This window comes from Leptosomus discolor, chromosome Z (genome assembly GCF_034619465.1).
Source record: "Leptosomus discolor isolate bLepDis1 chromosome Z, bLepDis1.hap2, whole genome shotgun sequence".
In the NCBI taxonomy this organism is placed as follows: Eukaryota; Metazoa; Chordata; class Aves; order Leptosomiformes; family Leptosomidae; genus Leptosomus; species Leptosomus discolor.
Genome location: NC_141419.1, coordinates 52,970,085 through 52,997,004, shown reverse-complemented (window position 1 = coordinate 52,997,004; position 26,920 = coordinate 52,970,085). Strand labels below are relative to the sequence as shown.

The 26,920-nt window shown below is 41.2% G+C and overlaps 1 protein-coding gene across 1 annotated transcript in view; it reads left to right on the top strand.

Annotated features, from left to right (window-relative positions):
• Nucleotides 1-23,743, top strand: part of ST8SIA4 (ST8 alpha-N-acetyl-neuraminide alpha-2,8-sialyltransferase 4) — a 62,588-nt gene extending 38,845 nt beyond the window's left edge. The window contains exon 5 of the mRNA XM_086479380.1: nt 23,461-23,743. Within this exon, the coding sequence (XP_086335506.1) occupies nt 23,461-23,743 (283 nt within the window). The remainder of the gene's footprint in view (nt 1-23,460) is intronic.
• Nucleotides 23,744-26,920: the final 3,177 nt, after the last annotated feature.

Below are 26,920 nucleotides of genomic sequence, written 5' to 3'. Positions count from 1 at the left end.
CTTTTTTCCAACTGGATCCCTTCATCTGGAAAAAAAAATAGAAAATTTAAAAGACTAAGTTGTTTTTTCTCTTTTGATCTTTGTTACAAGTTTTCAGGGTGGGGGGGGAGGGCTGAGGATGACCAAAACAAAAAGCCCAAACCAAACCAAAAGAGAGAACATAGAAATGGATACACATGCCTGTGATTGTTCCTTTCGTAATTTGGTATTACATCTCTAGCTGCTACACTGGCATTAGGAGAGCTAGATCGAGGACAGAGTATGGCATTCCTTTCTGCATGGATGACCATGACACATGAAAGCTGATGCCACCAGGTGCTGTGTTACCTTATACTCCAATTCAAGTCATTAGGTTGTTTTTGAAAATTAATAAACAGTCCAGTTTTTCAGTGAAATAATACCCTGGAACAAACCTTAACAGTAGTGTCAGTACAGGAAGGAGCAGTTTGGCATAGTATCTTCTGTAGCCTCCCTTTTTAGTGCACAGAAGTTTCTTCAAAAATGCTTTAATGGGTTTGTTTGAAGTCCCTGGGTTCTTGTTCATATATGGAAAAAGGCTTAAGTGCTTAAAGTCAGAAGCACTGAGTAGCATTTGGGCATTTTATGTCTCAAGTTACTAAATGCCAAGACTAATGGCTACTTTCCTCCCAAACCCAGCTTGTGGGGAAGCAGTCCATCTCTTTCACCAAGGAGTCCAGGCTTTAGAGTATTTCTCTGCTGTATAAGAGAAGAGCTCCTGTTTAGTCCTCTGAGTTGTACTGGGTCTGACTGGGATGGAGTTAACTTTCTTCATGGCAGCCCTGTGCAAAAAGACAGGTGCTGTGTTTTGGATTTGTGGGTAAAACAGTGTTGGTAACAGGCCAGTGTTTTGGCTAGTTCTGAACAGTGCTTGAACAGCCTCAAAGCCTCCATGTCTCACTCTCTCCTCCTCACCGGTGAGTAGGCTGGTAGTGGGCAAATAGCTGGGAAGGGACCCGGCCAGAACAGCTGACCTGCACTGACCAAAGCGAAATGCCATGCCATACAGTGTCATGCTCCGCAAGCAATAAAACTGCTAGCAGAAATGTGGGGAGTGGTTGTCTTCCATGGTCCTCAGTCTGCTTGTTGGTGCTGGTGAGCGATTACCTTTTTTCCCATCTTTTATTCAGCTAGCAAGCTGTATTAATCTTGATTCATGAGCTTTCTTGCTTTTGTTCTTTCTCTTCTCTCCCCCATCCCACTGAGGAGAGAGCAAGAGAGCTGGAATGGGTGAACTCTCCACTGGACAACTCTACATGGCCAATTCTACATGGGTCTGTCACAGGAAGTGGAAGGGGGACGGCCTGCGAACGCATTCTTGCCGTGCCTGCATTATATGTTACATTAGGGGCAGGAGGAGGAGAAGGTGTGCAGGCAGGGGGGCAAGTGGCAGGGGGGTCTTCCAGCTGCCTGAGAACTGCCTGATGGGAGACCCTGCCATTTTGTAAGCCTCTGCTTGGTTTTTTATTCTTTTCTTTTTTTTTTTTTTTCCTGGGGGGTTGTCATTGGTTTTTAAATTGAGGGACTTAATGGGCATGCCATCCCACCACCCCAGCATCATCCTCAGCCCTGGGCAACGAGGAACACAGGGAGCCAGCAGTCCCCGCCACCACGGCGCTTCTTCTCCATCTGCACAACGTGGACAGCAGTACCAGCACTGGAGCAGCCACGGGGGCTTGGCAGGCAGCGGGAGGCAGCAGGGCAGCTGCAAGCTCCCCAGTTTCCCGAGCAAAACCCTCCTGTAGTTCTCCCCACCTGCCTTGCATCCTACCTGTGCATTAGCTGGCCGCTAATTTTAATTTTTGTATTGCACATTTGATTTAGTTGCCTTTATCTCATTGTGAATTCTTTCGTTTCCTGCCATATAGTGCTCAGGCGGCCAGCTTCTACCTTGCGCCCAGGGCTGCGCCTGGAGCTGCAGCCTCCTCCCCCTAACGCACTGCACACTGCAGGCACAACAGGAATGAGCTGGCAGGCCGTCCCCCCTCTGCCTCCCATGAGAGGCTGCTCGCTGCCAGGTGCTCCGGCAGAGCCCCAGAAAATTAACTTAGAGAAAGTTATTTCTAGGACTTACTTTTTCATTTTAAATGTAGTTGTACTTCATTGGCTAGCAGTGGGATACAACAGTATTTCCAAACAGAATAACCATTTTCTCCTACAAGTTGCAGGCAAAGAAGACCTGTAAAAGGATCTGAGATAAGACCCTGAGATAAGAGGACAAGGGCAACTGCTGGTTTCAGAACATTTTGGAGGCTCATGAGGGTTTTTTTACGTTTAGTTTTTGCATTTCAGTTTGAATGTGGGCACACTCACTGGAGGTATTGGCAGAGAGGAAGTTGTGGGTGTATCAGAGTCGTACTGAAACCAACAGGTGATACAGCTTATGCTTGTATAAAAATCTTCAGCTTCAGATGAAAAGTAACATAGAGAAGGGCTAAGAAGGCAGTATCCTCCTGCTTGTTTTTGACTGCTCCTGTGATGTAAAATCCACGTGTGGGCTTCGCAAGCTGTTTGAAAGATTCATGATTCACCTTTAGCTCGTAAGGGACAGAGTATAGAAGAATATGCAACAGAGAGAAGGTAGGCTGCAAAACATAACTGTCAATGACAAGAAGATTTCAGAAAATAATGTTTCTTTTTATGTTCCTTTGCAGAGCTAGCTGTCTTTTTAAAATCACTAAAACAAAACCATGAGGGCTGGTAAAGACAGGCTTAAGGAGGGAACCCCTCCCTTAATGCTGCAGTGTCTTTTCCTCTAAACCATGAGGTACACATGCCTGCACCACTTGTGAACCTGCATGGCTGTGTGAAACCTCAGCTGTGAGCCATGCTGTGGTGTCTGTGTGCTGAGAAGATGGTGCAGCATGGCCGGCTGTAGGGGATTGCTGTAAGCTGGCACTGGAAACAAAACAGGGCTTGACCTATAGACCACTGATGGCAATTGGGATTTCTGTTGCCTGCAAAGGGTTTGTAATGGGTTTTCATAAAGGTTGATTTGCTGTAGTTCGTGAGTTTCTCTGAATCCCCAGGGACATTCCACAGTGGAAGGAGATCCACAGATATGATGCTGGCTAGCTGTGAGTCAGTTAGAAGGTGAACTGAATGGATTTGGGGGAGGGAGAAGGACAGGTTTCAGAGGATGTGGGTAGAGGAAGATTTGGCTTATGTATTTGGAAATCTTAGCTCTCTGATATTAGCAGTGAACATCTCCTTTGCCTCCTGAATCCCTTTAGAGAACAGTAGGCTCCTCACCGACAACGATAATGCACAAAGGCTGTTGTAGAGTGCAAAATTTGCCTGAGATCTCCTGGTTTTAACTCATGAGATTGCTAAGCCATTGTTGCTATTTTGGTACGATGATCATCCTCTGAAACAGAGGTGAAAGAGAAGAGGAAATCTCTCTTTCTGATTTTGTTTTAAATTTCTGTAAACTTGTTTGTGATATGCAAAGCAAGTTCTGGGTACGAAATATCTGGGAAATGTGCCAATGTGTAAAAAATTTCATTCCTATAATATTGGTGACTTGAAGTTGAGTAGCTTGAATACAGACTGAATTATCTCACTTCAAATTACTGTTAATTAGATGACCGATGGCAACTTAGTAAAGCCACCAGCAATATACCATGACTTTTGGTGTGGTAGAGCATGGTAAGTAACAGTAAGAGAGTTCAGGTTTTGCTTAAAGGCTTTAATCAAGGAAGTGACAAGTTTTTTCCTTTCTTTTAAAAAATTTTTTACAAATGCTTTTACATAGACTTTTTTTTTTCTTTCTTTCTTTTTTCTTTTTTTAATCGTAATCTTACAGTTTAGTGAACTGGCAAGCTGATTTGTTTTAGGATTGTTGTAATTCTTTTTTTTTTCTTTATAGTAATATAGTAATAATAGTAGATACCTACCTGCTGGATGCTTCTGTTGGTATGTTTTAAATTGCATGAAACCCACAGAATGAAAATAAAACAAGTTACGGAGAGGAGGTATCTCGAATTTTTTTTTATAAATACTAGCCAATCATTTTGTTATGTATCTCTGTATTCATTTCTGAATTATGTTGTAGAAAAGATAAATTGATGCAGAAGGCTGTTGGTATCAGCAAATATTTGAGGAAAGCAAGCTAAAGACAGGAAATCTTTCTGAAGGAAAAACATTCATTAATGTCCTCACTTGAAAAACACAGGAATTTCTGTTGTAAGCTTATTCCTTGTAAAATAAATAGTAGTCAGTCACTGAGGGGAGCTGCTCCGGAGCTGGCCTAGCCCGCACAGGAGTGGCAAATGTCAGCATACAGCAGCTTTTCCTGAGGGAAGGAGATGCCAGGGTGGCGGAGAGGCCCGCCTGGAGACAGCAGCTCTTGCGGGAGGCGCAGGCAAGACCTGGGCATTGCCAGAGGAACGCCACCCTGTCTGATGCCTGTAAAAAGGGCCTGGGGAGCACTAGTGATCAGAAGCACTGCGAACAGAGCGTGGCATGTCGACCAGAGCGTGGCATGGCAGCTTGCGTGGGCAGAGCGCATGGGAAAAGCACTGATTCTGCCAGGGCTGCAGCAGCTCGAGCAGTTGGTGCTACAGGCAGCCACAGTGGCAAGCTGGGCAAAACCTTTTGTCTGAAGAAATGTGGCAACCTAGACAGAGGTGCCAGGTAAACTTGCAGGTGTCCAGCTCACAGGCTGCAGGGAATGCCACAGCCTCTCACTGGCAGCAGGGGGCAGCCATGAGTATGGCTGTGTGCAGTGTCAGCAAATAGGTGATCTGCTGTCGAGTGGCACAGCTGCAAGGCTGAAAGGTTACAAGCTGAAATAAAAGGCTTAGGAGCATTAGGGAGGCTGAAATGGAGATAGACTGGTGGAACCAGGCTCTACCCTCCCTACAATGGAAACAGGAGCACCCACCAGATACCACCCAGGATAAAGGGGCCCCTATATCCTGCCCCCATCAGGTGGAAGACAGAAGCCTAAACGAAAGAGGTGAATGGAGGCAAGTTCATGGCCGTGACAGAAGGTGAGTGCTGTCCTTGCCTGCCTCACCTCCCCAGGGGCCTCTGAGAAATAGATATGAGGCCCTGCTGGAGGATGGGCAGACTAATAAGGATGTGGAAGATAGACCACATATACCAGAGGTCTTACCACAGTCAGATAGGCCTTCCAGCCATATAGCAACCTCTTCCAGAAGGGAGAAGAGTTATAGTTGTTGGAGACTCACTCCTAAAGGGAACAGAGGGCCCAGTATGTCGGGCTGACCCTCAACATAGGGAATTCTGTAGTCTTCCTGGAGCCTGTAGTCTTCCTGGAGCCGGAACTAGGGATATTGCTAGGAGACTCCCCAGCCTAGTGCAGTCATCAGACTATTACCCACTACTGGTCTTCTAGGCAGGAGGGGAGGAATCTGCATCCCATAGTCTGAGGGGAATGAAGAGAGACTTCAGGGCCTTGGGACAATTACTGAAAGAGTCTGGTGAGCAAGTATTTTCTCTTCCCTCCTTCCAGTTGCGGGTGATGATATAGGAAGCAATAGAAGGATGCAGTCCGTAACTACCTGGCTCTGAGACTGGTGCTACAGGCAGGGTTTTGGGTTCTTTGATAATGGCTGGTTTTATAAGACACCAGGAGTGATGCTAATACGTGGGAAAGGCTTATCTTGTAGAGGGAAAAGGGTTCTAGGGCAACAATTAGCAGGGCTCATACATAGAGCTTTAAACTACTTTTGAAGGGAGATGAGGTTGTAGCTGGATTTGTAGCGGTGGGGCAGTGTTCTAGTATTAATGAGGACCTGAAGACCTCAGCAGCATGGGGAATAAACAGGAGGAGTTAGAAATCTACGTGCGGTCAAGGGCTTATAATCTGGTGGCAATTACAGAGACATGGTGGGACAGCTCACATGACTGGAATGTGGTCATGAATGGCTATGTCCTTTTCAGGAAAGACAGGCCAACAAGGCGAGGAGGTGGTGTTGCTCTTACATAAGAGAGCAACTAGAATGTATGGAGTTCTGTCCAGAGGTGGATGAGGAGCAGGTTGAGAGTTTGTGGGTGAGAATTAAGGGGCAAGCTAGCATGGGAGATACTGTTGTGGGTGTCTATTACAGGCCACTTGATCAGGATGAGGAAGTTGATGAGGCCTTCTAAAGGGATCTGACAGCAGCCTTGTAATCACAGGCCCTGGTACTCCTGGGGGATTTTAGCTACCCAGGTACTTGCTGGAAGGCCTATTCAGCTAGCCATTTGCAGTCCACAGAATACCGAGCAGGATCACAACCCTGGACTTCAGCAGGGCCAACTTTGGCCTTTTCAAGCAATGGCTAGGGAAAATCCCATGAGACAGTGTACTAGAAGGCAAAGGGGCCCAAGAGAGTTGGTTTATATTCAAGGACCACTTTTTCCAAGCTCAAGATTGGAACATCCCAGTAGGTAGGAAATCAAGAGCCAGGAGACCCGCATGGTTAAAGAGGGAACTAATGGGCAAACTCAAGTGGAAGAAGAGAGTCTATGGATCTTGGAAGGAGGGGATGGCGACTTGGGAGGAATATAAGACTGTTGTCAGATGATGTAGGGAGGCAACTGGAAAGCTAAGGCCTCCTTGGAGTTAAGCCTTGCAAGGGAGGTCAAGGACAACAGAAAGGGCTTCTTCAAATACATTGCAGACTAAAATAACACTAGAGACCCACTAGGCCCACTGTTGAATGAGGCGGGTGCCCTGGTGACAGAGGATACAAAGAAGGTGGAGTTACTGAATGCCTTCTTTGCCTCTGTCTGTACTGCTGGAGACTGTCCTAAGGAGTCCCTGAGGAAGTCAGGATAAAGGAGGAGTTTGCCTTGGTTGATGAAGACTGGGTTAGGGATCAGTTAAGCCATCTGGACATACATAAATCCAAGGACCCTGATGGGATTCACTCGCAGGTGCTGAGGGAGCTGGCAGAAGTTGTTGCTAGACCATTCTCCATCATCTTTGGTAAGTCGTGGGGAGGTGCCTGAAGACTGGAGGAAAGCAAATGCCATTCCAGTCTTCAAAAAGGAGGCAAGAAGGAGGACCTAAGTAACTACAGACCGGTCAGCCTCACCCCCATCCCTGGAAAGGTGATGGAACAACTTATCCTCAGTGCTTTCTCTAGGCATCTTTATCAAGGATAAAAGGGTCATTAGGAGCAGTCAGCATGGCTTCACCAAGGGGAAGTCATGTTTGACCAACCCGATAGCTTTTTATGAAGACATAACCAAGTGGATAGATGATGGTAGTGCAGTGGAAGTGGTTTATCTTGATTTCAGTAAAGCATTTGACACCATCTCCCACATCATTGTTTCAGCTAAACCGAGGAAGTGTGGTCTGGATGATCGGGTAGTGAAGTGGATCGTGGGTTGGTTGAAGGAAAGAAGTCAGAGAGTTGTGATCAATGGGACAGGGCCTTTAGTTGGAGGCCTGTATCTAGTGAAGTCCCTCAGGGGTCAGTACTGGGACCAGTACTATTCAATATGGTCATCAATGACCTGCATGAAGGAACAGAGTGCGCTGTCAGCACGTTTGCTGAAGACACAAAACTGGGAGGAGTGGCTGACACACCAGAAAGCTGTGCTGCCATTCAGAGAGACCTAGACGGGCTGGAGAGCTGGGTGGGAAGAAATTTAATGAAGTACAACAAGGGCAAGTGTAGAGTCTTGCATCCGGGAAAGAACAACCTCAGGTACTAGTATAGGTTGAGGAGTGAGGTGTTGGAGAGTAACGTAGGGGAAAGGGACCTGGGGGTCCTGGTGGACAGCAGGATGACCATGAGCCTGCGACGTGCCCTTGTGGCCAAGAAGGTCAATGGCATCCTGGGGTGTATTAGAAGCGGTGTGGTCAGTAGGTCGAGGGAGGTTCTCCTCCCCCTCTACTCTGCCCTGGTGAGACCGCACCTGGAATACTGTGTCCAGTTCTGGGCCCCTCAGTTCAAGAAGGATAGGGAACTGCTTGAAAGAGTCCAGCGCAGAGCCACAAAGATGATTAAGGGGGGGGAACATCTCCCTTATGACAAAAGGCTGAGGGACCTGGGTCTCTTTAAGTTGGGGGAGACTGGGGTGTGATCTCATTAATATTTATAAATAGGTAAAGGGCGATCGTCAGGAGGATGGAGCGAGGCTCTTTTTGGTGCTGGCCAATGATAGGAGAAGGGGCAACAGGTGCAAGCTGGAGCATAGGAGGTTCCACATTAACATAAGGAAAAACTTTTCACTGTGAGAGTGACAGAGCACTGGAACAGGCTGCCCAGAGAGGTTGTGAAGTCTCCTCTGGAGACACTCAAAATTCACTTGGACACGTTCCTGTATGACCTACTCTAGGTGGTCCTGCTCTGGCAGGGGGGTTGGTCTAGATGATCTTTCGAAGTTCCTTCCAACCCCTAACATTCTGTGATTCTGTGAATCTGCAGCCTTTCACATAGTTATCATATATTTGTTTCTGACCAAGTGTAGCAGTAACTAAAACCAGTTTTTTCTTGGTCTATTGCGTGTCCTTGTGAAACCAGTTGGTGGGCTTGGCGGAACTCCAGTCACATCTCATTGCTGCTAGTTGGTATTTTGGTTGGCATTATTTGCAGTGAAGGTAGATCTTAATAGCATTTTCAAAGTGAGGAAAAGTCATTCTTTAAAGGTGCTGGTCCTTTGGCTTGGCAATGTGTTCTCGTGTATTGTTTAAGTGTCCTTTCCGTATTTAATGGACTTTGTAAAGCAATCTCTTACTTTTGAGCTCTGAATGAGGTTGCGATGCAGCAAATTTTTCAGTCATGTTCTTCAACACATGCTTACACATGCCTCAGTGAATGCTTTTTAACTGAAGGTTTTGTGTAATCTCGATCCTAAGGAGTAGCTTCTGGCTCCTTATTTTACTGAAGTGGTTTACTTTTATTTGTATGAAGCCTGGCTCTTCTGCCCTGTTAATTCTTTGACAGCTATGGGGTTTATTATGGTAAAATCAATAGCTATTATATCTGATTAATCTACTGTGGTTCATTGCATTGCTCAAATTTAAGAGCCTGTAATGGATATTTTATATAATGATCTCTAAAAGGGAGACTTCAGATTGTATTGATTAAATCAAAAGAGGTCAGATTTTCTTCTATATAACTGAAATTAGTGTAACAAGTAACATAGCATTGAACATGTTGTTTTACTGTATTCAGTGCTGATGTTAGACATTACTGACTTCAGCTTTCAAGCAGAGTTGGGCAGAAGCTAAACAGTTTTAACCTGTTTAGCAGTCCAATGATCAAAGAGCATCTTGAACATATTCTCAAGTTCACAGGCTACATTTTTCCACATAATTTTCAGTATCAGTGCCATCCATGGTACAGGGCACAGTCCTCATCCTGGAATCATCTTTATAAATTTCCCCCTATTACAGGGACAGAGAATATAATATTCCACAGCAGGGAACAGAATGTCCCATGGTTGTGTCTGTTTTGTCTTTTTTTAGTGTAGATGTAACAGTTTATATAAGGTGTTAGAAATGGTCTCGCAAGAATACAGACTTATGGAATAGAAGTTTTGGGGAACAAATAAATTATTCTGGGGTTTTCTGAAGTGAAAAAGACGGAATTAAACAATACGAGTAAGTCCTTCCATTATTGTGTTCCTAATTCCTTAATATACATTGTGGACACACTGAATTTTATTCTTATTCCTCATATATTTGTTTTTTTAATCTTCTGAATATGACAGCATTTGCATTGTTTTGAAAAGAGAGAGAATTAATTAGTTAGGATTTTTTCTGTTATGGAAGTATGTTTACTGGGCATTAGCGTAAGAATAGTTATTCATATGAGTAGGAAAGACTAGATCTAATGTTAAAATCTAGAATTAGTACAAGTTATTAACTTTAGTTACATCACTCCAGTAACATTCTGTTGCAATTTGCTTAGGAAAAATGCTAATTGATTGTAAGTTGTAGTAATGCTTTCATAAAATATTAAGAATTCCATAGGTGTTTGAAATGCATGTTTTATAAATTTAAACCAAAGTTACCTGTGTTTCAAAGCACTTAACAATGTCCACCGGTCAATCTGCTGCATGTTACTATTATTATAACTGCAGTAATACTACATTGTTCTTTTTCCCTTACTAGCCTTTAGCTGAATTGTTATCTTTGTTCAAACATAAGATTTTCCCCTGTTCTTAATTTGACACAAGTTTCCAAAAGAAGCATTGGCTGACATGGTTGAGGAGTCTTATTCAATCAGTCCCAGTCTTGTATTGTTAAAAAACAAATTCCTTTTCCACTCCATTTGCCCATGTTTGACATGGCACATAGCTTTGCATGTGGGAGTTTTTAATGAACATTTTGTCATGTCCTCATCAATCCCTAGAAAAAGTCAGGACCCCAGGACACAGTTTGACAAAGCACAGAAGTTCAAGATTAACATGAACACATGGTTATGTTGTATTATGTGTTATTTCAATGACATGTGTATGTATTACTTCAATTGAAACTAAAATTCATAATTACTTAACTTTTTGAAGCTGAAATATAATCTGTGTAATTGCCATCATGTAATAGATATTTAATAGCCATGCAATAGGAAAATTTTGGGATTAGAGGATTCATCATTGCTGTGCAGGACATGGGCCAAATTAATTTTTTGGTTGTGGTATCTTTGCTGACACAAGGCATTATCAAGGTTTCCTAGCAAGGAACTGCTTCAATAGCCTTTCTGAGGCTTGAATAGCTACTCCAAAATGTATAAATAAAGGCACTTTCAGGGAGGGAATATGGCTGGTAGAAAGCAGACTGCTTATTTGTCATTCTATCCAGTCTCTGCCTGTTAAAATTGCTGCTGTGGGCCAGGTGAAATCAGACACACTCTTGGATTCTGGTTTCTCAGTTTTAGCTCCAACAATAGGAGAGGTCTCAGTGTGGGCTTGTGTCTCTGCCCTTCTGCTGGAGGCCGACCTCTGGTGTCAACTGTGCTGATGTCACAGACCAAACTTCTGCCTAGAACGCTAGCACATCATCACAGTTGGTCTGGATCAACCCTTAGTTCCATGAAATGTGCGAGCAGCAGGAAGCAGTGGTGGCTGTCTCATGTGTCACCCCTGAATGGGTAGGTAGGCCTAGAAGATGAGTTGAGAGGAAAGGAAGGGTTTTTTCCAGCAGTGGCGACAGCTCAGGGCAGAGCTTTTCCTTCGCTGGAGGAGGGAGTTCTGCTTCAAAAGTAGACACAGCATGATTGTGACTCAAAATACAAGCTTAGGCTATAAGTGTCCTAGAAACTTGAAAATATCAGTGAAGTAAAACACCTGTCTTCTATGGCTGCCTTCTAATTTTGCTGTTAAGAAGTGCTGTTGTTTCTGTCTTCTACATGTTTTCTTTTGTCTGCCTCTTTTCCGTACTTTCACTCTCTGTTTTGCCTTATTTCCCTCACCTCTACGTATGTTTTTGTGTGTGAGTTTGGTAGGTAGTCCTGCGGAGAAGGACTTGGGGGTGTTGGTGCATGAAAAACTGAATATGATCCAGGAATGTGTGCTCACAGCCCCAAAACCAGTCGCATTCTGAGCTGCATCAAGAGAAATGTGTCCAGAAGGTCGAGGGAGGTGATTCTCCCCCTTTACTCTGCTCTCGTGAGACCCCACCTGGAGTACTGCATCCAGCTCTGTGGTCCACAGTACAAGAAAGACCTGTTGGAGCGAGTCCAGAAGAGGGCCACGAAGATGATCAGGGGACCGAGGCACCTCTCCTACGAGGACAGGCTGAGTTGGGGTTGTTCAGCCTAGACATGAGAAGGCTCCGGGGAAAACTTATAGTGCCCTTCCAGTACTTAAAGGGGGCCTACAAAAAGAAAGGGAGGGGGACTTCTTATCAGGGAGGGCAGTGACAGAATGAAGGGTTACGGTTTCCAACTGAAAGACGGTAGATTTAGAAAATTAGTTATTAGGAAGAAGTTCTTTTTTGTGAGGGTGATGAGACCCTGGAACAAGTTACCCAGAGAAGTTGTGGCTGCCCCCTCCCTGGAAGTGTTCAAGGCCAGGTTGGATGGGACTTTGAGCAACCTGGTCTAGTGCAAGGGGTCCCTGCCCATGGCAAGGGGGTTGGAACTAGATGATCTTTAAGGGCCCTTCCAACACAAACCATTCCATGATTCTAGTTTTATTTTACTGAACAGAAAATCAGTTGTAAAGGCAAAGGTAGTTCCTACTCTAAAACCAATAAGATATTCTTGTGCCTTTGCCAAATTGATTATGATTTTGCTCTTCCTCCCACTCGTCCCCTTGCTTCATCACTTTTGTTTAATCCAAACTAATTCTGATACTCTTTTTAGAGAAGGAAATAAGTAATATTTACAATATATATGAGAGCGAAAAAAGCAATTGAGTCCCTCTTAAAACATGCTTAAATTTCTAGCCCCGTTTACTTAAAATGCAATTGCTTTCTTTTGCTTACTTTTATAACTGTTTTGTTAGGATTGAGTCCAGTGTGCTTTCCAGAGTGGAAATCCAACACTACTTTTCGTGCCAAAGTTTTTTGTTTGTACTGTCAGTATGCTTCTCTAAGTGTTATTTGCTTGTGTTGAGCAGTTGATTGGGGAATGGAGACATGGTGGTGCTCCAATCTTTAGTCTCCAAAGATTTGTATAGAAGTCTGAGCTGAACTGTCTTCTAGATTATACGTACACTACTTGTTTATGAAGTCCCAACCAGGTATTTCTTTCCAATTATGTTGTAGAAAATTGGGAGATACTTGTGTAACAGAGAGTATATCATTAATGAAAAGTTATCATGAAGAAAGATTCCTGTTAGATTATGCGGATGAAACCCAAGCCCCAGTGAAACAAATCAGAATATATCTATGAACTGCCATTTAACTGAGATTGTACCTTTTGCTCTAACCTGGTCTTTATAGGGTTAGCATTTGAATCAGGAAGAAAGTTGAGAGAAGAAAGAAAAAGCTTGCTAAATTAGTACATTGGCAAGTCACGGAAAAGTTCTGAACGGGAACATGCATCGGTCAGTTTGTAGCTGTACTTTGTAGCTGTAGACATAGGAAAATAGTTTCTGTTTTATGAATTCATGCAGAAGGAATGAAACAAAGGAAAAAAGGAGGACCATCAAATTATCACAGAATCAGAGAATGGTAGGGGTTGGAAGGAAACTCCGGAGATCATCTAGTCCAACCCACCTGCTAAAGCAGGTTCACCTAGAGCAGGTGGCACAGGATCACATCCACGCGGGTTTTGGATATCTCCAGAGAAGGAGACTCCACAGCCTCTCTGGGCAAATTATGGCAAATAGTTGCTAGGGTTTGGTATTCATCTTTTTGGCTCTATGATTTTTCCTGGTTAAGCAAATGGTTTTTTCTTTTGTTCTGTTTTCTCAGCATTGCTACTGTACCTTCCTAAACACATTTGTTTTTTATTAGCTTGGATTTGACTGATTATGAACCTTCTAAACACATCTCCTGTCTTCCATTTCAAATGCTCATAAATTCACATACATACTTTTTGATCACTTAAGGGTCACTCTATTCAAGAGTTCTCCATCATTTTTTAAGATTTTATCTTGGCCCGTAATATTTCCATGTGTTTAAACAGGTCCATGGGGCAAGAGTGAAATGTATGAAAAAATAGTCGTCTTAACTATTGGAAGTGTAAGGAAAAAAAGAGCCCATTAACGCCAGCATCTTTTAACCAATATATAATAAAAAATAATTTATTTGATGCAAGTTCTGTCTATATTAATAAAAAATGTATTGATTGGAACTTAGAGACTGACATACTGGCTTCTATCTTGTAAATACTTCCGATGGTAGTTCATTCATTTATAATGTGTGAAGGGGGAGTGAAATAAAAAGATATTGATGCAGTTTTATTATTTATCACTGGTGGTTCTAGTTTATGGTCACAAATTGAAAAAAAAAAATGTTTTTTTGAGCAGGGACAGCATTTGTTAACCTGAAGGAAACATTAACATATCTTCAATCTTTGTATATGGCAGTATATGCTCACAGCCCAGAAAGCCAGTCACATCCTGGGCAGCATCAAAAGAAGTGTGACCAGCGGGTCGAGGGAGGTGATTCTTCTCCTCTACTCCACTCTTGTGAGACCCCACCTGGAGTACTGCATCCACCTCTGGGGTCCACAGCACATGAAAGACCTATTGGAGTGGGTCCAGAGGAGGGCCACAAAAATGATCAGAGGCCTGGAACACCTCTCCTGTGAAGAAAGGCTGAGGGAATTGGCATTAGAATCATGGAATCATTTTGGTTGGAAAAGACCTTTAAGATCGTCAGGTCCAACCATTACCCCAACACTACCAAGTCCACCACTGAACCATGTCCCTAGGTTGTTAGACCTGGGGAAGAGAAGGCTCCAGGGAGACTTTATTGTGGCCTTTCAATATATAAAGGGGGCTTACAAGAAAGACAGAGAAAGACTTCACCAAGAGCTGTAGTGAGAGGGCAATGGGCAATGGTTTTGAACTGAAAGAAGGCAGGTTTAGATTAGACAGAAGGAAGAAATGTTTTATAATGGGGGTGGTGTGACACTGGAACAGGTTGCCCACAGAAGTTGTGGATGCCACATCCCTGGAAGTGTTCAAGGTGAGGTTGAATGAGTCTTTGAGCAACTGTTCTAGTTGAATATGTCCCTGGTCATTGCAGGGGGAGTTGGACTAGATGATCTTTAAAGATCCCTCCCAACACAAATGATTCTGTGATTCTATAATTCATAGAATTCTGTGTTTTGCCCCATTATTTGAATTTCAGTAATATGTTATTGTCTAAGTATGTCACAGAAATAAGGTAAACGTTGAACACTTTGCTGAGAGATACATCTCTTTCCACCAGACCTCAGGTAGGAGATGATGTGCCAGAACGGAAACCCAACCTTTTCTCCAGTAGTTTATGTGTTAAGATTTCTTAGTCTGTAAAATGTACTCTAGCTCTATTTTTACTGCGTCTTTGCTATGTACATGTGTGCACATCTAGTGATCTCTAAACATATTATTTACCACTGACTTCTTTTAAAATGAAAATACTTTTCACTCTTAAAAATGGTTTCTTGCATCAGTTGTGAGAGCAATGCTTTTCAGCAAGGCACGTACTGCGCTGGAATGAGTATGAGCCAATGACTTTCGACTCTGAGCAAGGATAAGTGTTTAAGTCGCTATGCAACAAGACATACCACATTTACTGTCAAAGGTTCAGCGCTCCTTTTGATTCCTAAGGGCTTAAATTACTTTAAAAAATACATTTATGGATATTCTTTGCTATTTTCAGTAGCTACATATGTAGGTAGCTTCTATTCTCCCTTTCTCTCCTGTAGTGTGATATATCACAAAAACCATTTCTAACTACCCAAGCAGCAGATCAGTGTTTCTGAAGTGTTTCGAGAGTTGGAGGAAGACAATAGTCTAGGCATGCTTGGAGCAGTAGGCAATACTGACTAGTGGTGAGCAGGTACAAAGATCATGACTTGTTACAGAAGTAACAAGTGCAGGTAGAGCTCTGATGGTGCAGCGTGAGTCAGTGAGTCATTTCTGTGGCTTAAAAGTCAGTGAAAAGGGAAGTGATTGAAGTAATTTCCCAGAAGCTTGAACACTTTGAGAAAGGAGATGGTGAAAAGGAGCTGTGAAAAGCCCCGTTCAGGTTTTTCTGTGAGAATGCTGAGCAGTTAAGCACGGCCTGAAGACTAAGATATTCCGTAAGATGTCAACAAAATGTTTGCTCAGCAAAGTTATTAAAAAGTTGTCATGAATGTGACTGCATTGAGAGAAAAGCATGAAAATAAGGTAAGTCAAAATGCATCTTCCCTCACTGCCGAAAAAAAATTGTGTAGCTAATTGTAGATGACAGTGAATAAATGATCTGGAATACCAATGATAAGCAGGAAAAAAAAGCCCTTCTACTGAAAATAAATCACAGAATCATAGAATTGTTTAGGTTGGAAAAGACCTTTAAGGTCATTGAGCTCAACTGTTAACCTAACAATGCCAAGTCCTCCACTAAACCGAGTCACTAAGCACCACTTCTACCACTTCTACGCATCTTTTAAATACCTCCAGGGATAGTGACTCAACCACTTCCCCAGGCAGCCTGTTCCAGTACTTGATAACCCTTTCAGTGCAGAATTTTTTTGTAATGTCCAATCTAAACCTCCCCTGGTGCAATTGGAGGCTGTTTCCTCTTATCCTATCACCTACTACTTGGGAGAAAAAAACAACATCCACCTCACTACAACCTCATTTCAGGTAGTTGCAGAGAGCTGTAAGGTCTCCCCTAAGCCTCCTTTTCTCCAGGCTAAAACAACCCCAGTTCCTTCAGCCACTCCTCATAAAACTTGTGCCCTAGACCCTTCATCAGCTTTGTTGCCCTTCTCTGGATACATTACAGCACCTCAATGTATTTCTCGTATTGAGGTGCCCAAAACTGCACATAGTATTCAAGGTGTGGCCTCGCCAGTGCCAAGTACAGAGGGACAATCACTTCCCTAGTCCTGCTGGCCACACTATTTCTGATATAAGCCAAGTTGCTATTGGCCTTCTTGGCCACCTGGTCCCGCTGACAGCTCACATTCAGGCAGCTGTGGACCAACACCTGCAGGTCCTTTTCTGCCAGGCAGCTTTCCAGCCACTCACCCCCAAGCCTTTAGCGTTGCATGGGGTTGTTAGGACCCAAGTGCAAGACCCTGCACTTAGCCTTGTTAACTCTCATACAATTGGCCTCAGCCCGTCAATCCAGCCTGTCCAGATCCCTCTGTAGAACCTTTCTATCCTCAAGCAGATCGACACTCCCACCCAGCTTGGTGTCATCTGCAAACTTACTGAGGGTGTACTCGATGGCTTCGTCCAGCTCATTGATAAAGATGTTAAACAGAACTGGTCCCAATACTGATCTCTAGGGAACACCACTTGTGACTGGCTGCTAACTGGGTTTAACTCCATTCACCACAACTCTTTGGGCCCAGCCATCCAGCCAGTTTTCAACCCAGCAAAGAGTATGCCTGTCCAAGCCATGAGCAGCCAGTTTCTCTAGGAGAATGCTGTGGGAAATGGTGTCAAAGGCTTTACTAAAGTCTAGGTAGACAGCATCCACAGCCTTTCCGTCATCCATTGAGTGGATCACCTTGTCATAGAAGGAGATCAGATTAGTCAAGAAGAACCTGCTGTTCATAAACCCGTGCTGACTGGACCTGATCACCTGCTTGTCCTACACATGCCACGTTATGTTACTCAGATGGTCTGCTCCATAACATTTTCTGGCACTAAGGTTAGGCTGACAGACCTGTAGTTCTCTGGATCCTCCTTCTGGCCATTCTTGTAGATGGGCATCACATTTGCTAACCTGCAGCCAACTGGGACCTCCCTAGTTAGCCAAGACTGCTGATAAATTGTTGAAAGTGGCTTGGTGAGCACTTTCACCATCTCCCTTGGTACCCTTGGGTGGATCTCATCTGGCCCCATAGACTTGTGTGTGTCTTAAGTGGTATAGCAGGTCGCTAACCATTTCCCCTTGGATTGTGGGGGGTTCATTATGCTCCTCGTCCCTGTCTTCTAGCTCGGGGGGCTGGATACACCAAGAACAACTGGTGTTAGTATTTAAGACTGAGGCAAAGAAGGTGTTAAGTACTTCAGCCTTTTCCTCATTCTTTGTCACTATGTTTTCACCTGGATCCATTAAAGGATAGAGAATGTCCTTAGCCCTGCCTTTGTTGCTAATGTATTTATAGAACAAGTGACCTTGGCTTCTGGAAGCTACTAAGGGAATGTTGAATGGACCAAAGCTTAGGACCTAAGGAATTCTAATACAGGTACTGAGATGAAAAAAAAAAAAAAAAAAGTACTTCTAAGTAGGTCTTAAAAATAATATGTCGGTTTTAGAGGATGTGCATGTGCTCCAGCCTACCAGGAAAGCCATGAAAATATGGTTATTTTGAGGTGAATAGAGGAAATGTGGATATGATGGTCCTCCTACCAGTAATTAGTTTGGACTAGATCAAGCCCAGTCTGTTAATAATAGCATTGTGTTATAAACAGTTTCATTCTGCAAGCTTCTCTAGTGATCTTTATTTCCAACCTGATTCCCCAGTTAAGATAATCTTTATCACAATACGTTTAAAATGTCCTTGTTCCATTGCTTTGATTTTGGTCTTCATTGTCCTGAAAAATACGTAGCTGTTTCCTAGAGGATATTCTGCATCAAAACTGCTATTTCAGTGTCTCACATACAAGCACACACATGCACACTATTAGTTCTTTTTCATCTTTTTCCCCATTATTTCACTACTTTATTGTTCATAATCACAACCAAGCATGACAATGGCAAGTCAGGTCTAGCTATTGTGCTAACATCAGATTTGCAGTCATTCTTTCCTGATGAGTGCTAAACCTAGTCTGCCCTGTCAGACAAGAGTTGTCACCTTTTCTCATGATCTCCATTCTTGACAGATATGTAGTCTCTGATGAGAATCAAGAGGCATCACTTTCAGTATTAAAAAAAAATAAATTGTTGCTTTTTCAAGTACAGTAGGGCATTATTAGTGAGAGACCTCAAAGAATTGCTTATTCATGCTAATTACAGTCTTCAGGAAATATCTTGGAGTCTGTATCTGTTACCTTTCAAGTGAATAGTTGTCATTGGGTGTTATTGGGTGTCTTTACATTAGTGTATTCACTTTGCATCAGAAGTCATGTTTTAAGTAAATGTCCTGATCGTTCTTGTTTACTGTTCTTTATGTCATGGAAGGGTCTGAAAGCACATGATTTTCAGATTAAAATAAACTGGGGCATTCCTGTGGCTTACCAAGTATGCCCCAACTCAGTCTGCGGTGAAAAAAACCCTGTAATGGGTATGGTGTGGACATCCTGTATGTAGCACCAACTGTCTTGCCCTACAAAGCAACTCCTAATAGTCCCCACTATTGCAAAAGAAAATATATACAGGCCTGGGCTAGTATCTCTGCACCCGTGTTGCTTTCATTTAGCATAAAGTTTGAAATTTAATGTGCAATACTACTTTGCAGTCTGATTCTTTCTGGTCGTTCTGGAAAAGGTTAATACACTGTTATGTTTACGTTATTTACAACTATTCTCATCAGTGAAATCTAAAGTGTACCAGCTGTTAAATCATTGGGGTTTTTTCCCACATACCATCTGTTTCAGGATTATTTCAATTGCTTTTTAAAATTATATGTAGATAGTATTCCAGCCATTTCTGTGGGTTAATTGCAGAATTTATTCAATCGTGTTATCTTGAACAGCCATAAATGTGTACTGTTTATTGCTTAAATTTGGCTTAATTTTAATTTCTTTTTTTGTTCTGTAAGGTTTACAACTCCTGAAGGCTTTCTCCTTCATACACAGGCCTTACTGCCCCATCCTTACAAGTATTATGTAGGGCACATGGCTTATGGCTGTGGAGGATTCCAGTTGTTACACAAAATCTTTTCGTGTATGACAAAAGAGTTATAGGCTTAACTAGTCTTTAACAAGCATTTCTTAATTCACTGGCAACATCAGGGCAATGTTATGCTGTATTTTGATACTTCTTTATTCTTATCAAGTCCTTTTCCTATTGAGGTGATTTTCCAAAAGTTGATTAAAGCAGCTTTGGGAGTAGATCATGCTAGAGCAATGGTGCAAAGCAGAATAGTCTCCTACACCAGGGAAGCTGAGTCATTTTATTTTAAGACAGGTGAAAGTGAGATTTAATATGTACTTAATTGTTTTGCCTTAGCCGATAAAGACTATGCTCACAGTGGTTAAAATTCTCTGCAATGGCAGTGACACTGTATGGCAGTCTGCTGGCCATGATCTCATTTAGCTGTGGTAATGCAAGGTATGTAACATGACTGCTTTCACCTTTAATATCACTATTCTTTTCTTTCTTTTCTAAGGAAGATTGCCAGGCAGAGTCCAGTCTCTGGAGGGGTCATTGAAATCTGCTCTATAAGCAATAATTCAAATGTGATTAACAGTATAAGATAAAAGGGTAAAGGAAAAAACCCCAAACAAAAAAAAACCCTTGAACATTAAAGTAGAAAATTAAGTTCACTAAAAAGCAAATGGCAAATTTGGGGAGTGTTTCAGCTCTTCATAAAGTACATTATTCCTTTTAATGAAATGTTATTTCAAAATATTGTACACTGACTACTATAAAGTAGATTTTACGCAAACACTCAGCAGTTGTGGCTGTCATACTCTCAGTGTTACTGTTCACATTAATTCTTTCACGCTCTAAATTCCTTGTGCAGCCTCCTGCCCAAGGCATATCTCAGTAAGAATGACTAATAATGCATTTTTAATTAATACATTCACATAAATTGAGAGGGTCAGTTGAAGGGTTGTTCATATCATTGATGCGATTAATCCCACTGAAGACATGAAAGTATAAACAAAGGCTTCATTCTTTCTGAGTTTGAGGAAGTTGTATCTAACACCTAGAGAAAGTAGACACTGGGCCTGAGAACATAAAAGTGTCTAAGTAGATCCCTCTTCTCTAGCCTGTGGTCTTACCAGTGCCAGGTGCTAGCACAGAGGCTTAGAAAAAAAGTTAGAAACAGAGGAAATGTCAAGCATTTACCCTGTGATATGGGCTTCCATGGCCAGCAGCTTAACAAACCCTTCATAAGGAGCCTCATCTGCACTGCTGTGTTTGTGAACTTTAGCAATTTCTATCTTTTTAGTCACTTGGTCATTGTCATCCAAAACATCCTGTTGCAATGAATTCCACTGTTCAAGTGGCATGTTGTATAAAAAAGTACTTTCATCTGTTTATTTTAGACCTACCACTGAATAACTCTACTGGGCCCATAGTTTTTGTGTCAAAGTAGTAATTAAACCCCCATTTCCGTTCTTCACAATCTACATAATTTTGGAGCTTTCTGCCATACCCCCACTTAGTTGTCTGTTTTTCAAGCTGCTCTGTTTACTCTCTCCTCATACAGAAGTTACTTTATTCTTCTGACAGCCTATGTTGCTTTTCTCTGTATATTTTCCTGTTCTACAGCACTTTTTAAGAGAATGTAATCAAGACAGTATACATCCTCTAGCTTCACCCATTGACACAGGCACTCTTGAGTAACACTGAAATGTTTTGTCTTCTTTCTCACAAGCTTTTTTCCCTACTTTCTTATTCATGCTATTATTTTAACTTTTAAAATACCATATAAGATTTCCCAGAAAGCACTTTTACAAAGTATCCTCTGCATGTAATGACTGTAGAAGGAACAGAATTTCATTGACAGGCAAGTGTGTATGAGTGGGTTTGCTTGGAGATCAGCTGGCCACTCAATGAATCGAGCTTGGTACATAATCTTTTGGCACTATTCAGGGTTATAACGTATATGTTTCTTTAGATTGAATCTTGTCCACAGAAAGGAATTAAAAATCCATTGAAATTTACACGGCCAGATTCTGATCTCGTTTATACTTAGAAATCCTATAGAATTTGTAGATAAGACAAATAAAGATGCTAAATTATCTGTTATTTGAATGTAGCCCAACTGACTTTTGAAGAGACAAATACCGGTTTCTACAAAAATTAAATAATTCACTTTCACTTTTAGTTTGTTTTACTCTATCTGTGATATGAATTGCCAAAAGTGGTCAGATTTTTTTCTTCAATAACTTTTCTATAAACAAACATTTTAAAAAAATCTTCAAGAATTGGAGTCTGTCCTTTGGCTTGTCTTGTTTTAAAATGTTGCAGTTTCTCAGAGTAGGGAGCAAACTACTTAGCATCTTATCTCAGAAACCTCTGTCTGAAAACGCAGGTTTATGAAAATGATGAAAAAATGATATGCAATACATTTGTCAGTTGTACATGTAACCATTCCCCATTACATTTGCTTCTTAACTATTCTTTTTACCAACCTGTTTTTTACAGCCAAAATTCTGAGTCATTCCCCCTCTTGACTTTGGAGCAATCATGCAACTTAGAACTGCTTGCTCCTTGCAGAGTCCTTCAGCTTTCAAAAAAGAAACTGAATACAATGCAAAAAAAAATAAAAATTACCTTTCACATGCATGTGTCTGTGATTCAAAGACACTAGCCTTTGGGCCCTGTGGTTTTGGCAAAGAGAGAAACTGAAAAGGCCAGTTTCAATGGGATGGTTATTTTAAATGTTGCAGAGCATCTGATGCTTTTAAAACACTTGAAGCTTTGATTAAAGGCATACGTTTGCTATCTTGTTTCATAGCGGTGGATGGGACGTTCCTCCTGCTACACTGCTAAATGCCTTTAAATCAATCTGGTTCTGTACTCGGAGTTCCAACCTTATTGTAACTGTTTAACACAAGGCTATCTCTGGTTTGATGAGGGTTATCTCCCTTGACCCCCTGTCTAGGCTATGGTAGAAACAATCCATAGGCTACAACTAACAAAGACTATAGTGATACAACGTAGTCATTCAAGTTTGTGTGGTAACAATATGTAACGACTTGCTTACCTCACTTACTTGCAGCCACTCGTTCCCACAATTTGACCAGTACAACTGTGTGTGTGGCTGATGTTTATTTGAACCAGCAGAATGACCAGGTTTAAGTTTCTAAATATTCTTATTTATTTCCATGAAGTACTAACAAACTTTACATTGAAATAAGCTTGGGAGAAGCGTTTTACCAGTAATGGGCTGGCACTATTTTAGTGACATTTCATTTTTAAAGGTTGAGGATGTAAAACAGTGCTGGTGATAGATTTTGAAGGTACCAATATGAGCTACGTGCTGGAATCCAGTTCAGTTTCCATATTCCTTCTGCATCTATCCACCATTTGCCTCTTTGAAAACTCTCTGCAGCTTCTAAACCCACAACCAGATGTATTGTTACTGGCTCAGAAAAACTATCCTATAGCTTCAGTCAGATCAGTGAACTGTTGAGTACAAAACAGTTTTAAAATTAAAATTGTAAGTGTAAGATTTTACTTTTCTGGAGACTGCTGTTATCAACCAGGAAGCTTGACGTACTTAATCACAAGCAAAGTAATTAAAGCTTCACTTCTGTTTACTTCTGAAAGTTACATTCTTAACATGTTATGTTTATTATGTACATTTACTTTCTATTTAGATAAGCAATCTGTGAAGTAATCACTAGGCCAATCAAATATTCAGTGTAGAGCTTACTTGATAAGGTGAATTTGGATACTGCACAAGGTCAAAGATTATAGCAAAAGACAGTTCCCTGATCGGGCTAAGGAGGTTAACTGCAGTTGTCTAGCATTTGCAGGCATCATAACTTCTTAGAGTTAAATCCTGAACTAAGAACCTGTTTGCCATCTTGTCTTCAGCATTGTGTTAAATAAGATCTCACTGTTCTTCTAGGTGGAATAAAGGTGTGCCAAAACAGTGTAATAATTTATATTCTCAGTTTAGAGAAAAGAAGGAAACTTGTGCTTGTTTATACTACAAAATGAACGCATAATAAATAAAATAGGTTTACAGGATTTATTGACATGAAGTTGTATGAGAGTTTCTTAATGTATGTTTTCTTTCTTTGCAGCTATTGGCTGACAAACAAGGTCCACATTAAACGGCCCAGCACTGGTCTCCTCATGTATACGCTTGCCACCAGATTTTGCGATGAAATTCACCTGTATGGATTTTGGCCATTCCCAAAGAATTTACATGGAAAACCAGTCAAGTATCATTATTATGATGATCTGAAATACCGGTACTTTTCTAATGCCAGCCCTCACAGGATGCCATTAGAGTTTAAAACATTGTATGTATTACATAACAGAGGAGCACTTAAATTAACAACAGGGAAATGCGTACAGCAATAAAGCACATGTACAGTACAATAAGTATAAAATACACACTTCATCATAAAGATGTTGTGGAATGGCAATGGGATCCCAGTGAGGTTGTGTTTCAGTACCCACTAAGCCATCAGGAAAAGGAATTTTATCAGAAGTACATAACCAGCTGTTATACCTGTAAAGTGCTATGTAACTAAGCTATCTTGACTGCAAGGGTTCAAGTAAGTGCCACTTTCACTAAGAACAAAGCTTGAATGTATACTCAGTAGTGTTTACAGGATCCAGTGACACATTCATCATGAATTAAAGAAGAAAAATGTAGCCTGCTGACTTACCACTGTGGTCAGAGAGCCCACAGAAGAAACTCACAGTGGATAGAATGTTTTCTTGAGCAAATAAACCAGTCTTTGGCATTCAAGATTATGATGGAATTGAATAGAGAAAGTGAAGTCCATAAGATCAAACAAATCAGTAAATGCCTTCAGTCAGAGGACTATTTCTGATCTTGTATTATAATCTCAGCTTTTGTTGCTGTTTTTCTTTTTGCTGTTGGTTTGGGTTCGTTGCTCTTAAGTACTGAAGCCCTTAAGGGATTTTGGGGATGTTATGAGTAATTAAAAGTATATATCTTATGGAATTGTCTTAAGAAAAAAAGTCATAATGGTGGGAGGGTGGAGGGAAATGGCAAATATTTATCAATTGTTACTCTGTTGTATCCTGCTATCTCACAGCCCTTAACATCCCAATTGTTTTTCTGGCTACTGCTGTCAATTGGGTATTGGACACATGGAACCACACAGAGGTCATTTTGATCCATTTTAAAGAGAAGTTTTTCTCTTGTGTTCAGATTTGAGGACATAGGAAAACATGCCCTTAATTTTTGTTACCAACAATTTCTCTTACACACATTTTTTTCTTGCCTTGAAGAAATGGTGTTAGTATGATGCTTCTTTGCTGCTGAAGGGAACATATTCTTTATGTTATTTAAATTTTTCAATTAAGCATCTCAAAGAAAAGCCTCTTTACTGACTTTGCATATAGCATTTCATTCTTCAGAAAAGTCTGCAGGAGTAAAGAAATTATTTCACACATTCAACTATATACAATTTTTATTCCTGATTGAAAGGAAAACTCAAAGTCTAAAGGAACTCAGGTGACATTGGAACATGTCTAAAGAAAAAAGAAGACCTAGACAGTTAAATGGAAAATAAAAGAACTGTAGTTCAAACAGTTAATAACTGCAGAACTGTAGTTCAAACAGGAATAACAGAGCTGCATTTTCTCACAGTGATTTTTCTAAGCATCATTCCTGTTTATTCACAAACCCAAGAATTCTTTCACCAGTTTCAAAAAAGAAAAAAAATACAGGAGGGTAGGAGAGGGTGGAGTGTCAGTACAGCATATACTAAGATACGAAACCTATCTGCATATGATATGTTTTAGTGCTAATGGAGCAGGAAAATGAAGAGCAGCATGGTTCCACCATTTTCACGTCAGGCTAGGCTAAGGAGGAGGCATGCAGGTACAATGTATGGATATTTTCTTGTGACATTTTCAGCTATACATAAGGTACTCATCTCCAAATAAAATATTGAGTGTTATCTATTGAATTTTGAAGTAGCTTCAGCAATTTCTTATGTGGCACAACACTCACAAACATTTACTCCCTAGAAGTGCCATTTATTACCCATTTTTCCTCTTAAGTTCACATGAATTTCATCATGCATGACTGGAGGTCTGTCACTATGCAAATCTAGTAGCTAAATTTAGCAGATAAAAATTTAGTAGCAGACTGTTTTGCCAAAAGTTGATGGGAAACAGAAAGTCATTCTGCTATAGCTAAGACACAGTAGCATCTTTCCTTATTCACCAGTCTCTGCTACCCAGAACAGTTTACTTTGGCTATATGCTAAGGTGTGGGTTGCAGTCTTAACATGATCACTGTGTGACACTTTTTCCCTAAAGGTAACCTGGGGCATAGCACCAAAGGCTTACCTTCTGTATAGGGGCTTTACAGTGGAATAAATTTCACCTTGTGGTCCTTCACTGGGCAGAAGTCAGCAGTTCACACCTCCATAGCTGCCTTGGACAATATCTGTTGTTTATATACATTCACACCTCCTATGTGGCCTACAGCACAGATCAGATAAACAGGCTTTATTATAATTGCCACTTTTATCATACAACGCTATCAACAACTAATACAAAGTAGTATGATGAAAAGAAGAAGGATCCCTAATATTATACTGATATCTGCCCCGGTGAGGAGCAGCTGAGAAATGCCCATCAGTTGAGTATTCCCTGAATTTATCATCACATCAGTCATACTGATTGCCAGCTGTGGTTCCTGAATGTGTGTTAAAAATAAGAACTGGGAGCTATATCAAGACAGCAGACAGTGTATATTTTTCCAAATCTTATGGCAGCTTTACACTGAACAACCTGATTTCATTCAGATAAATTTATTGTAATTTACATTACAAAATACATGTTAAGGTTTCTGTGGCAGAGATTCTTTCATATTTCATAAAAATAATAGATAAATATATTTGATAATTAAGTTTTCAGCTTTGGGACAGTTCTCTCTCCCGCAGTTCTGAGCTACTCTCCGGATACAAGAGCTACTGAACTTTTCAAACCTTGGCTGGTTTGCACAACCTGATGTGTAACAAAGACTGTACCATTCTTTTGTTGCTTGAGGTCAGCACCTCCTAATGGAATGCAATTTCAAGAAAAACAGGTGTGCCTGTTTTTCAGTATCTTTTTTAGTGTTTGATCTAGCAAAGTGCTGAGCACTGTCTACAGTGACTTTCCTGGGAGACACATGTCCAGGATTTAGATGGGGATCCAGATTAACATATTTCAGAATATAACTCTGAAATTGCACATTGTTTATTTTAAGAGCAGTTACTTTGTGTAGGGAAAAGCACAATTGTTCTAAATGTAGATAAAATGAAGAGCATTTACAGAGAGCCTCATTCCTGCACAGTACTATTGCTACTGAGCATATGTAATAAAATTTCTGTGGTTTAAAGTATTGATACGTATACTGTCAGGATTGTCATGTTTGACATTGTTAATATTATTTCAAGTATAGCTATGGGGATTGTTTTTTACTTGTATAACTGTAAAATAAAGACTTTTTTTCATTTTTTTCAGCTATACTTTGTTCCATATTCCTTTGTAACACAATTGTGGTAA